Raw genomic sequence first — 14,055 nt, 5'->3', positions numbered from 1 at the left:
TGTGAGACGGATGTTATAACATGGTCCTAGTGATTATTAGTTGTCACACAGATGCTATTGTCCTATTGATTACCAGTCTACAAATGGATGTACTCTGGGCTTTAACTGATAATCTTGAAATTTTACCCATCACTCATCTTCTGTTTGTTTGTAAAACTTGAATTCTTATGCACAATAGTGAAATATATTGAAATAAAATGTTAAAACTCTTCACATGATTTTGTATTGATATTGTCTAGTGCCAGAACAGGTGACCCAATATTTGATTCATGGTTGATACCTCCAGCCGATGTTATCAGGTTAGCATTTCAACCGTCTGGTAACTGCTGTCAATGTCCTGCATTAGAAATCCGAGAAGGATAGATACATTGGCGATGTGTTTGTTAACTTCTGTTAGTGTTGTAATTAATTTTCTGTATGTACATGGTACACCTGAATGAAATTACTAGCCAAATCTCTCTCGATGTTTTCTACATTGTTTGTATAATTAACAGCATGTGAACAATTGGGGGTATACAATTTAGATGTCCTTCAGCAGAGTCCAAAATTTAAGGCTGCTTATCGGTTACGCTTCAGTTAGTCTGAATCGGTTCACTGGTCAACTTTGTTGGGTAACCGTTCCAACACTATTTGTAGTAAGTCTGATTTAATTCAGAATCCTGACATTGAGCTTCCTCGCTTCGAGTAATATTGCCGGTTTGAGGGTTAATGATTAACGTCATCCTTAATACCCCATATTAAAAGGAAACTCATTTCAACGAGAAAAATAATTTCTAGGTCACCCAACGGCTCATGGTATCCTATTGCCATTGCCTATTGTTAGTCAAGCCCATCCATTGATTGTTTATCTGGTAACTTTTTCAGCCTCTAGCCAAAAATGGTCACGAGATTCAAAACATGGAGGGTATCAAAATTGATTAATTTTTGGTTTCTGTCCTCACGGGGTCTCAGAGATGGGGCCAAAAGATGTAAAAGTGATTGGGTAGTCCATGGTAATGCATTTACTTTTCACCTAATGTCTGGGGTTTGATTCCCAAAATAGAAGTGAAATGGTAAGGGGGACATCTGCCCAATCATATGGGTTTTATGCAGGTACCCAAGGATACTTCAGGCTAAATTGGGACAGAACTCTGGTATTTCTACAAAAGAATTCTCTAGATTTCCCATATTGGAGCCCCATACCTCTTGCCCCTGGGGCAGAGACCTATCATATACATAAAATTCAATCCCATTCATCCAAGGATGCTTTAGATCAAATTTACACAAAATCTAATTGAATACAACATTTTTTCTTTTTGAGTCCCAGAGAGGTCAGACCCCTTGCTCATACAAATCTTCGTCCCTTCTCCCCTAAGGATGCTTCTGACCAAATTTGGTCAAAATCTGCTCAGTCATTCATGGCTAGTAGCAATTTGCAGGAAAAGTTGATTGGCCAATGCTTGATGATGCAGTATGCCACCTGGTTCACCTGGGCCAAAGCTTATGCAAAGATTTATCAAGTTGTAATGTCACTAGGTCAGAGGTCAACAACACTTAAAACAAGTAAAAATTTATTTGAAATCTTCCAACTTTTTGTGTAGGCATATGTGTTAAAATGTAGTTGGGAATTATGCAGTGATTATTTTTGGATTAAGTTTCAATGTCACAGGATGTAAGGTCAGCAACACTGACAAGTAGTAAAACAGGCCAATTTTCTCCAAAATGTCACCTTTTTATATAAGCATCAGCATCTGAGACATAATTTTCTAAAATCACACAAAATGCCATGTCCTTAACTGCCACTTTGAGTGCCACATGCATGTTATTTACGGGCAGCTTTGCTAGATAAAACTTTGGAGGAAATTCAACTACCCCGAGAAAAAACCTACAGATTTTAAATCTCTGCTCCTTGTAAACTTCAACGACCATCGAGGTCCAATGGGCCTCTTGCTATATGAAACGTATAGTTCTTTCTGATCATACTTCCTTAACTCCTTGGTAGCTGGTTTAATACTTACAGATGACTCAAAACATTTTATCCATTTATTATTCTTTATTATTGTACACTTAACAAAAAACATAATTTTCAGTTAATTTGCTTTTTAGATCTGTGCATTGCATTAGGAGATGTTGGAGTACAACTAATGAAGTAAAATCAATTATCCACAGAGGATCTCACATGAATGCCCATGTACATTAAACTTGTTGAAGGATTCAATCAAATTATTAAACAAATTTCACTAATTCCATACTGCATCATCATGAGTGTAAGAATTTATTTATCATATAACCCGTATTTCTCAAATATAAGGAAAAACTAACTTCCCTATAAGACCGACATGTTTTGATGCAGATGGTGCATTTTTCACGGGATGTGACTTACATATGACCTCAAAACAGAGTTACATTTACACATGTCTTACGATATTCATGACATGATACCACAACTCGGTTATGTGAAAAAGATCAATTCCAGCCTGTAACCATATATCTATTTTGAGGGTCACAACAACGTTTGACACAAGATTGTGTTTACTGTATAAACTAAAACTTTTTGAAGCACTTTAAGTTTTGTCTGTTCCACCCTTTGGTCAACTGAGCAAAAACAAAGATTTCAAAACTGAAGTATGTATTCCATGCACATACTTTTGAATAACAGGGTGAATAAAACACTTATTGAAGATGAAGTCTTCTGTGGTGGGCAAAAACATCCCAATATACAGTACATGTATTCCTTATTACACAAAATAAACACCTTGAAATTTAAACTATCACAGAATATGACTTGTACTCCAACTTATTGTGAAAAACTTGTTAATGTATTTTTTTTAATTAAAGTTTTCCATCATGATACAAATACAGACTTCGACTGGAAGCCAGTTAAATGCATTTTCTAACAAATTTGTTACCTGAAATACATTACAAAGAGTACTCTTACCCTCACAGTTAATGCATATTACATAATCATGTCCATGAATAACTAATGTGCTATGCTATGAAAAAAATGCCCAGACAAACATAAGGCAAAAAAACTCTCCATTGTATACATCATTTACCCTTCACCAAGTACATGTTATTTAATCAAAAATAAATTCAGTCCATGTACAGATGGATTGTCACTGTTCCAATCATCATCCTCAAAATTCCAGGAGTTACTCGGATCACTAACAATTAGCGCGGAAATCATCGTAACCACCATTGTATCGAGGATACCCAATTATCTGTTGTTCTATTAACGTATTTCAAATCTGTCTTAAGATGAATTCAAGACTGATATCAGAAAGTTAATGGAGCATGTTTGACTCTAGACAGATATGAAACATCTGAATAGTGTAAATATAACCTGATTTGGTAAAATCAAAATTCTAGTACATATCACTAACAAGTTAAATAGCCAACAATAAATTTACGAATCCAAAGTAATTACTTTAAAATCAGCATGAAGCACCTGCAATTTGTGCAATCATAATTGAGTAAATATTAACTTTCAGTGTGTAAACCACTAAATTATGTACATTTACAATAATCCTGACAAGGATTTTTATTAAAAATTCAACAACAAAATATTACATCAATATAATAGCAATAAGAATCTTGTCTATTGCAAATCCTTATAGTGACCAGTAACAAGAGACACCAAACATATGCATCTCTCACTTGGTAAATGCAAAATATTGTCATACTCTGACAATTATTTTTTTCATTGAAATTAATAAAACTTGCGTCAAATTTTTATGTATGATGACCTGTACCTTAAAAAACAACTACCATATTAAGATACCATGAATGTCCATTGCTGCAAAGCAAACAAGGTACATGTGTATCATTGAATCACTATAACATGGAGGCTGCCGGCCGATTTATTATCCGACATTATTGTGCTGACTGTAACAAGGCTTCTGTTATAAGTGTCTTACTGTTAATGTGTAAATCACTAACATTGTCGAGATCATGTTGAAAAGTAATCATCACCTCCACCCCTGGATAAGTTGACTGACCACTGACTCTTTTGTGATTTCTAATGAAACCTAAATTAATTTTCTATTTATAGTACCAGTGACCCTGACACCATTAACTTGAAATTAATTAAAGAAATGACATTGTTATTTAAGGAATCAATGAACTGAAGTTGACATGTCTGTTATATCCCCTTCAGGTGAGGGGCGGGGGAGGATAATTAGTTTAAACATGAGGATCTCGGAAATTGCGATTTTATTTGAATCTTGATCACCAAAATGTAAAATTTTCTCTTTTAATCATTCAATATTATTAATGTAATAACCAGTAAATCCATATTAACAGACATAAATCAAGGTAAAAGAGGCTTAATTATCTGATCATGATATTATATTTTGAAGGCAAGTTTACAATAATCAAACTATTTTGTGAAAGGAATGTTTGCAACTGACGCAAAGTATAAGGAATGATAAAGCTATCACAATCCAAACCTTTTAAGAATGTTGAGTAGGAGTTCATCCCTTACAAACACAGTGTCTCGCAGGTTACTCAGCTCAGCGTCTGACAAGTGAATACTCTCATCCACATATGTTATCTCTACATTGAAACCTAGCAGAATACAGGATCCCTTGCCATATGTAGAAACAACAACTGCCGGTTCATGGTTTCCATAACAGGCGAGAACTTCTGACGATTGTCCTGTTTTTTCCTGGAAAGTAACATCTTCCTTACTGTTGCAATACCCAAACATCTGATTAAGATCTCCACACTTCAAGTCCAGGGTAACAATGCGACCTGATTGGAAATTATCAGCAGATGTTCCAGCAGTTGACTGCAGGTTACAAGTTGTTTCTAAAATTAAAGAGTAAAATTTTCAATACACTTACCATTTTATTTCAATACTTCAATTCAACCAGAAAATGACAATTCATTTTTTTTTTTCAAATGCTGTTTGGTTATTTTAAAATAATTGTCCACTATAACCTTAGCAGGTAGGTTCAAGTAATTTCTTTCCGCAACTTAGTCTCTTTATTCCCGTTTTGAAGATGTCTACACATTTCAACGAAGATCCTTTTATCCTAATTTCAATGCCTTTGACGCCATGACCATTATTTGAGGATAAATACAGAAACGTGAAGGCCGAATGTGAACCACAAGGCAAGAATACACTTCAAGTGAACCCAGGAGTGAGGACCAAAGTAAGAAGTTTTAGACAATGACTAGAAGTGTAGGAGATATAGCATAGACTTGTATTTTTCATAAAGGTCAGAGGTGAGAATAAAGGTCTGATACAAGACACAACACTTCTCCAAGGCAATCCCATATTCCCAGCATGAAGTTCCAGTGACTTATAGTGAAAAAGATATATAGCCCAAACATTCAGTGCAAACAAACTTTTTCTTCAAAGTAGGTTAAAGGTCAAAATGAAGATCAGTGACCTACTTTTGATACATAACACATCACCTCAGCAAGGTGAACTCATATCCAAAGTAGTGATGGCAATAGAGCCCAGACATTTTTTTTCTGTAAAGTAGGTAATAGGTTATAATATAAGTCCGAGTGACCTACTTTTGTTCACGGACACACCACCTCAACATGGTAAACCCCATCCAAAGTATGATGTTCCAATGACCTGCAGTGTAGGAGGTAGGATGGAAGGACAGACACAACACAAATTATTACAGTCCCCCCCCACCAACCTCCTCCTTGTTGGAGGGTTAAGATCTGAGTATACCTGTTGATGACTTGGACTGTAGGTAGGTGCTGAACAATCCTGATACATTTCCCATCATCATCACCACCCCGCCATTTTCTATGAAGCTCAGTATATCTGTAAACACCTGATGGGCAGAGCTGATATCCTCAGTAGTTAGTGAGATCTCTCCAATAGCCAGCAATGCAGCATCCTTTTTCCAGTGCCCTGTAAAAAACAATAATGTATTATCTGGTGAAATATTTTCCTAAAAAAATGTAACAATATAGCAAATCTATTGAAATATTTTTTATTAAACAAGTTTTTGCAATATCAGATGAGACGTGTGAAAAAATTGATACCAAAATAGAAACGATGGACTCATATTTTTCTAAACAAACAGAACTTTATGCTGTATTGACTAAAATTGGTATCTTTCTATCTAAATACAAGCTTAAAACAAATGCAAATGTGCAGCTAGCTGCTCAAACACAAAGTTTTACAAACGAACACAAGACTGACCTTCTTTCATCTTGGTGTCATTAAGAAGGGTAATGGTTGTGTGAGTGGTATTAACAAGTGACGACATGCCTCTGAGCAAGGCTTCTGAGCTCCAGGGACACGCCATCTTTCCATTGTACACATAAACTGTAGAAGTGGAACATGGCCGAATGGAGTAGTGGTCGGCTATAGCTGTCCACACTTTACCACTGTCATCTGTACATCACAGCAAATTGGAACAGATTAAAAAGAGAATCTCTTCAACCCTAAAACACTACGACAATCATCAATCAGTTATTAAGTTTGAATTTCAGGGTTAGAAGGTCAAGGCCAAAGTTATTATTTTCAAAAATTCATTCTTAGCATTTGATTCCTTCAGGAATTTTGATCAAACAGGTTTTTAGGATCAAATCATGGGACACGTTACTATTTTTGCAAATTCCTTGTAGCATTCTAGCAGTATTGAGAGATTTTGATAAAACTTCACAAACATTCCCTTTTTCTTTCATTTCTATTTCACTTTCTGTTTATTTTTTTTGTTTTGATTAATTACACACAGACTTAATATCACATTTGGTCCTCCATTTTAGAGAGAACCAATTTCATCACCATCTAACAAAATGGCCCCTTGATTTAATGTTGTGTTCCATGCATGTTTTGGGTATAAAATTGTTGATACCTCTATCTGAACAGCAGAAAGTAAAAAAAAAAATTCTATATACAGTATTATATTTGATTTGATAAAATACAAGTTAAGGTAGCATTCTACACAGACAAGAGGTACTTAAATAATTACATAGAAAATATATACTTATGTATATTTGTTGGACGATTAATCAAGAATTTGTATTGACAGGTCATCATTATAAACCATAGATCATAATTATTACTTAGAGATCTTAACAGCAACAAAAGAGTCATTATAAAGTCTATAAGGCTTATTGAACTTCTTGAAGAAAATGGAGTTCTTTATTTTTCATTTTAGATACACAAGATTGTATAATATTCTGATGTATAAAATATTTATTGATTTACACTTTCTTGGTAAATGCAATTTAACTGCAACATCTTAACTTGACTAAAAAACTATTGCCTATAACAGCTTAACTGACTGAGACACTATTGCCTTTAAGAGCTTAACTTTACTGAAACACTATTGCCTATAACATCTTAACTGACTGAGACACTATTGCTTTGAGAGCTTAACTGACTGAAACACTATTGCCTATGACAGTGATCTTCTGTAAATGTTATTATAAGTATACCTTTAAGCTTGATGGACCAGTTGTCCATAAATTCCTCCAGTGTCCCATCAGTCACTTTTTGATTCAATTCGCTGTGAATCTTGACTGGATCACCAAGCTGGAAAAGCTGGTATTTGATGGCTCTCTGGAATAAATCTTCCTTCGTCAGCGGCAAGAAGTCCTCTAGGTACTTGCTCATTTTAGCCAGGAACTCTTCACGATTAACAATATTACCCTTCAGCTGACTGCGGGCGCTTGTGGATATCTTGTGTAGTTCTGGGTGTCTGCGTACATCGGCATTCACATTCACACCAATGCCAACAATACACAAACGTTTTGATTGGTCAGCTGTTTGAAATTAAAAAAACAAATTGCCTTGTATGCAAAATATTGATATTTTTCTTATAAATCAAACTTAACTACTACTTCATGAAAATAACAAACCAAAAGATCCCAGCACAAAACTGAAATGGGAAACTTTTTAAAATCTCTCCATATTCCATAGCATCTTAAGGTATGTATGTCCTACAATGAGGTCAGGGGGCCAACACATTGATTCTAGCTCAAAGTAAGGAAAATATTGAAAACAGTGATTTTTGTACTACCATGACAATAGAGCAAATATCAAAAGTAAAATCTCACCAATAGTGAAAGACATAACAAGGGTAAAAGCCCTATATATATATATACAAAGTTTTGTCAAAATGAATTAAAAAGTTTTTAATTGGTAACTTGGGGAGAAAATACTCAAATAGAAGCATGCACAGACAGATTCATATACAGACATGGCCGAATTCAATACCCCCAGCAAACATATTTTAGAATGGGTGAATTTTTGTGGAGGAAAAAAAAATACAAGATGCATGTAAGGATTGTATTGATCAGCTAGTTTAGTGTGCCAAAATTGATTAATTTAAACAGGAAAAAGTAACTAAAACACTTGTATCTATTTCCCTGTAATAGAAATGCTCTTCCTTCCAAAGGGAGTCAGATGTACAAGTTCTCTCCATCAAGGATGTCTTCAGTTCTAACAGAAGAGAGAGTTTAAACAATTTGCTCTATTTCTACTATTTGGCCCTGCCCCCAACCCCAGGGGGCCAGTACTCTATGTTCCTTCAAAATTGATGCCATTCACCTAAGCATGCCTCAGACCAAATTCAGACAGAATCCAGGCATTCTTACATAAGAAGAAAGATTTTAAAGGCATTTTCCTTATTTCCCCAATTAGGCCCCACCCCTCCCAACCTTGGGGGTCAAGATCCATCGTATATATAAAATTGAGTCCTCTTCATCCAAGATTGCTTCTGCTGAAATACTAAGTACTATTAACTAGCTCCATATAAAAATTACACAGCATCAGAGAACAAAACTTCAGTTTATTTGGGGATTTTTAGCTCACCTGGCCCAAATGGCCAAGTGAGCTTTCGCTGTTGCACGGCATCTCTCGTCCTTCTATCTGTCTGGCATCAACTTTTTCCTTTAAGCAACTTCTTCACAATAACCATTGACCAAATATTTTAATATTTGGCAGTTTGTTCCTAGGATAAAGCCTGACAAAGTTTGTGAAAAGAAATGACCTTGACCTATATTCAAAGTCACAGGGGCCAGATTTGTTAAAATATTTAAGCTACTTCTTCTCATGAACTAAAGGGCCTAGAGGCATGATATTTGGCTGGTATGTTCCTAGGATAAAGCCTGACAAAGTTTGCGAAAAGAAATGGCCTTGACTTATATTCAAGGTCACAGGGTCAAATTTGACAAAACCTTTAAATGAGTTCTTGTCATAAACTAAAAGGCCTAGAAGCTGGTATCTTCATAGGATGTAGTCTGACAAAGTTTGCGAAATGGCCTTGACCTTTATTCAAGGTAATAGGGTCTAATTTGTTAAACCTTTAAGCACATTTTCTCATGTACTGAAAGGTCTAGAGGCATGATATTTAACATGTATATATATAACAGGTAAGCACTACAGGTCCCTTGGGCCTATTGTTGATTACCTTTTTTTTCAAAATTATCATTCAAATCTTTGCAATTGGTTCTTTCTGCAAAAGGTTTACACAGGAATTTGTACATGTAATGAAAATAAATACTCCAAATTTTCCTCCTTCAAAGTCAAACAAATACTCTATCTCTCACCACCAATGGCAATCATAACTCTTGTAAATACACTTACAAAAGGATATATATACAATCTGGCACTTGTTTGATAATAGTAGCTTCTGACTTACTAGGCAATGGTCCTTTATCTTCCACCAAAATTCCTGCCATTTTATGACCTCTAACCCAGATGTCATTTAGCCATTTGATGTTGATACCCTCTACACCAATGTCATGTAATGCCGTGTAGACAGCCAGAGCTGCGGAAACCTCCATCAGGCACTCATCTCGTCTGGGATCCTGAGATCAGAGATTTGTGTTGTTACATACATATATCTTCACTGTTAACTCTGAAGTTCATTTCACAAGTAATGCTTTTGTCACAAACTGTTACAAAGATACCAAAATCTACATTAGAAATTAAAATTAATCATTCCATTAGAAAAATATGTTTTCGATGATATCCTAATCTCTATAAAATAATAGTAGGGATCTAGATAGCCAATGAGAGAAAAGACATAAATGTCAGTGACGCTAAGGGCCTAAACTTTGAAGTACAGTAGGCTGTTTGGGGAATCTAAGTGACCAAAAGAAAAATTAAAACCTAGACGAGGAGGTACACTAGACCCATAATTCGATAAATTTCATTATTTTGATAGACCAAAGAAAAATGTATAAACGGATTTTAAGAATTTCATAGCTCTATCAGAATTGATTCGTCTCATGTTTATTGCATAATCCACCTGTTATCCAGTGAATTTGTCACTAGAGTAATATGCCTTGGGTTGTTTTTCATTGGATGTGCCAGTCAAATGCCCTAATGTGGCCAACAACATTACATCATGAACTGAATATCATGCAACAAAATGGCTGTTTCTGTTTGATATCATAATTCATATTTTTACTTTAAAACATGTCAAAAGCTAAATATTCTGAGTTATGTGATGAAAAATAGCTCATCATTTCATTTCCATTCATACAAGTTTTTATGAAACTTGTCTCGAAGATTTAATTTTTAACTGTCAAGACTCACAAAAATAAAAATTTCCAAGATTTGTTTCATAAAATCTCACATGAGAAGAAAAGTCATTTAAGATCCAGTATCTATTGCAAGTTGCATGTTATATAAACTCCATAATGCAATATATTTATATGGAAATAAATTGATTGTTAAAAAACGTAAGTGATATACCTCCAGGACTGCTACTCTGTGGTAAACATAAGATATGTAAATGTTTCCTGTGTTTTGTGCGTTCCATTTGCGGTTCTTCATTCCTCTAGCCTTAGACTGCTGTTCAGCCATGATAGCAGTGCCATTTGGTGTTCCTATTATAAATTATTAATCAATTAATTAATTAAACCCTGGACATACGCTTTAGATGGTGAGATTTCCTCGTCTCACTTACAGGTTAAATCTAAAAAGAGTTTCCCTTTCATATCAATGACAGCATGTCAAAGATTTACAGCATTGTGAAAACAATAATATATACCTAGGAAAGCCAGCAGGGTAAGAGAAATACAATAATGGAATGAGGGATGTCAAACCTCAGAAAAGATTATTAAGTTGCAAGCACTTAGCAAGCCTCATGTTTGCTGACATCTTTCCCCTTAGGTTAAAATCTCTCTATTTAACCTCCATTGGGTGAAAGATTCTATAATAAACTGAAAAGTTCAGATCAGCTATCCTACTAATAAAAGTCAATTAAATCCATAGTTAGCTTGACAACTTGAAATTTTCAAACCCAGCATAGGATTTCCTTTTGTAATTTCGTAGAGATTTTTAATCTGTTATAGTGACACAATGTACACTGTACACTCATACGATGCATGATACATATATATAAACAACACATGACTCATTTTCATTTTTGAATTAGTTAGCATAACTAGATACTCTGAAATAAACAAGTTATTGTATGTACATACTGGTTCAGATACCTAGTATGTATCTAATGCTTGCTTAAAACTTATTCCTAATGTACAAGTTCACTACAACCAGTTTTATCATTCACTTCATCAATTTGAAATTGCACTGGCATTGACCCAAAAGAATTCCAATTTCCAGTACATGAACTATATTTGCCAAAGATATACACTTTACTCCAAAAATACATCAACACATTATTTTGACTTGTTCTTACATAATGAGCTTGAACATGAGAAAACTGAAATTGTTAATTTTGTTTTGAGGAAAATACAGTAGTTAATTTATCATTTTGTAATTAAACAGGTATAACCACATTCACAAACGATTCAATCTCTTAGATTTCCATAAAAATACTGATGGGAATATTGCTTTTTTCAATATTCAAGATTTCATTGAGAAAATGCTATTCAAACATTTCCTTTTTAAGTTTTTGATTGAACGTAATGTTCACTTACATTCTATATGTATTTACTTATTGTATTGTGTGATTTGGATGTAGTCTTAAACTATGTCACCATACTCATTAGTTTTTAAATGGGTCAAGCATAGGGTCGTTTTAACGAGAAAAAATAACTACTGTTAGAGTATGTAACTTAAATTCAGTGACATAAAAATTATCATGCAGTAGTAAAACCAATTAGTCAACAAAGAAATGGTACCAGAGGCATATGTCATTACATTCATACTGATATTAGTATGGGTGTAGTGACAGACGAGGCTGGTACCTTTGAATAAACAAACCCATAGTATATGTATGTTAAACGGACAAAATCATCTACTCAACGTGAATGTCATCATATTTGACAATCCGTGAAGGATTCGTTACAATTAAATTTACATATTGTATGCAAATGGTGGCCGATAAGGGTGAAACTAGTACTACTCAGTCTACTGATTTATGAGTGTGGTCTCTTGAACCTACCTTCATATGCAGCGTTCAAAGCATCGTCCATTGTCGTCTCTGTCATATCTTTGTATATCAATTTCTTTCCGAATTCATTTGCAGTTAAATGTTTTTCGAATTCGGCTAAGCTAAACATATCTAGCGCCATTTCAACTGCTGGATGTTCCACACGTCAACCAGTCTGGAATAACCAGCCTCTTTCCTCGAAAGTGAAAGTAGTTCAACCGGAAGTACTTAATATAGCACACATACTGCCTTGTACATCGTTGACAGGTTTCATTATGGAAGTAGTATCTATTATAGCTCAATCCTTTTATTATCAACCATGGGTACGAGTAATTATGAAAACAAATTAATAAACATTTTGTAGAAACTGAGTCTATATAACAGCGAAATAGTAAGGTAATTCACTATCTGTGTAACGCCTACATATCGATACTTGCGATAAAGTAGTAACGCGAGATAATACGAGATCTTGCAACTCCCGCGTTTTCAGGATCAAAAATAAAAACAAGAAGGTAAGCAAGAAAATAGTTTCCAAGGCCTACAACACAACCGTAGAGGCTAGCGTGTCCACTTCATGATTTATGTATTTTCATAACGCTCACGTGTTGTCATTTTCTTCAGAAATGGATGTTATGTTACAGTTCTGAACTCCCAAGTTTCATTTTCACCGTATTTGTTTCCCTGTAAACCTTGTGTGATTGTAACACACTCAGCGGGATGATATTGGTAATAATTTATTGCTAATAATATTGCCCCCTCCTATTCATGATCGGTTTGTTACCATAACTACAACACTGAAATATGTAAAATTATTCGCGGACTTTTGACAGTTTAGGAAAGAATCTTGTCGCACATTCAAAGATTGGAACAACCCCCTTTCTGAAATTATCACCTCTGACTTTACTTTCATTCTCAAGATCTCTGCTCATCAGTACTTTGTCCTGTTCCCTGCATTACTTCCCTAGCACTATTCCTACACATGGCACTATCTTCACTATGTTGAAGTACATGTAGGTCATCAACTGGTACAAAAAAAATTAATGAATTCTGTACTTCTGTAAATTTTGATAGCAGATGTGACAATTTACAGATTTTGGAATTTAATTCTTCTCGTTGTTTGATAATCAAACAAATTGAAAGAGGAAAGTCTAAAAATGTGTCTCTTTGTCAGAATTATTCTGAAGTTCTATCTACTGAATCAGTCTGTAATCAACTATAATTTGAGCTACTCTAGATGTCACAGTGAGAGCATCACACGTTTAGAATAGATCAAGATCTAACAGAATCTGTGATATCTGACCCAAATACAAAATGTTTCAAAAATATTTTGGGAAAACAAAGACAGAGCCAAACATTCAATTTGAACTTTAGGTTTTAATTTACTAGAACTTTACAGTCAGTATAATTCCAATGTTACACTGTATTTTGGTTCGTTCATTTTCTTATTATATATGCTATGTATTGTGTGATTTTGAGATTGGTGAGGATTAACCAATTCCTGTACTGAAATACAATGATACTTCAAACAAATGCCTGGTTCTAGTCTGCATAATTATGAACTGTAGCTGAAAATAGTCAATTTTAAGGTAGCTCAATTTGTAGAGCATCCATTTAGAGTTTGGAGGGTCTTGGGTTATAACACTGATCTGGCAGTGCATTTTTCCATTCTTATTACAAACTGATATCTGTAACGAAACATTGCTTCATGTAGGAGAATTCTTGATCAGGGGATACCGAAACCTAGGTT

General features: G+C 34.6%; 1 protein-coding gene across 1 annotated transcript; it reads right to left on the bottom strand.

The window, feature by feature from the left end:
• Window positions 1-2,024: 2,024 nt before the first annotated feature.
• Window positions 2,025-12,478, bottom strand: LOC132563259 (uncharacterized). The gene is made up of 7 exons (XM_060228018.1): window positions 12,321-12,478; window positions 10,664-10,797; window positions 9,603-9,771; window positions 7,396-7,722; window positions 6,152-6,346; window positions 5,672-5,857; window positions 2,025-4,788 (listed from the first exon to the last, which is right to left on the bottom strand). The coding sequence occupies exons 1-7, from the start codon at window positions 12,448-12,450 to the stop codon at window positions 4,415-4,417; spliced, it is 1,515 nt and encodes a 504-aa protein (XP_060084001.1). The 5' UTR covers window positions 12,451-12,478; the 3' UTR covers window positions 2,025-4,414.
• Between the last annotated feature and the right edge of the window lie 1,577 nt (window positions 12,479-14,055).

This window comes from Ylistrum balloti, unplaced genomic scaffold (assembly GCF_031769215.1).
Source record: "Ylistrum balloti isolate Yb309-2 unplaced genomic scaffold, AGI_CSIRO_Ybal_v1 Utg371656, whole genome shotgun sequence".
Taxonomy (NCBI): Eukaryota; Metazoa; Mollusca; class Bivalvia; order Pectinida; family Pectinidae; genus Ylistrum; species Ylistrum balloti.
Note: the sequence above shows the minus strand (reverse complement) of the source record. Positions and strands in the feature narration are given on the sequence as shown.

Coding starts and splice junctions, on each gene's coding strand:
- LOC132563259 (XM_060228018.1), bottom strand. CDS start 12,450: ATGGCGCTAGATATGTTTAGCTTAGCCGAATTCGAAAAACATTTAACT. Junction 10,798..12,320: donor TTTGAACGCTGCATATGAAG/GTAGGTTCAAGA, acceptor AATTTATAATAG/GAACACCAAATGGCACTGCT. Junction 9,772..10,663: donor ACAGAGTAGCAGTCCTGGAG/GTATATCACTTA, acceptor CTCTGATCTCAG/GATCCCAGACGAGATGAGTG.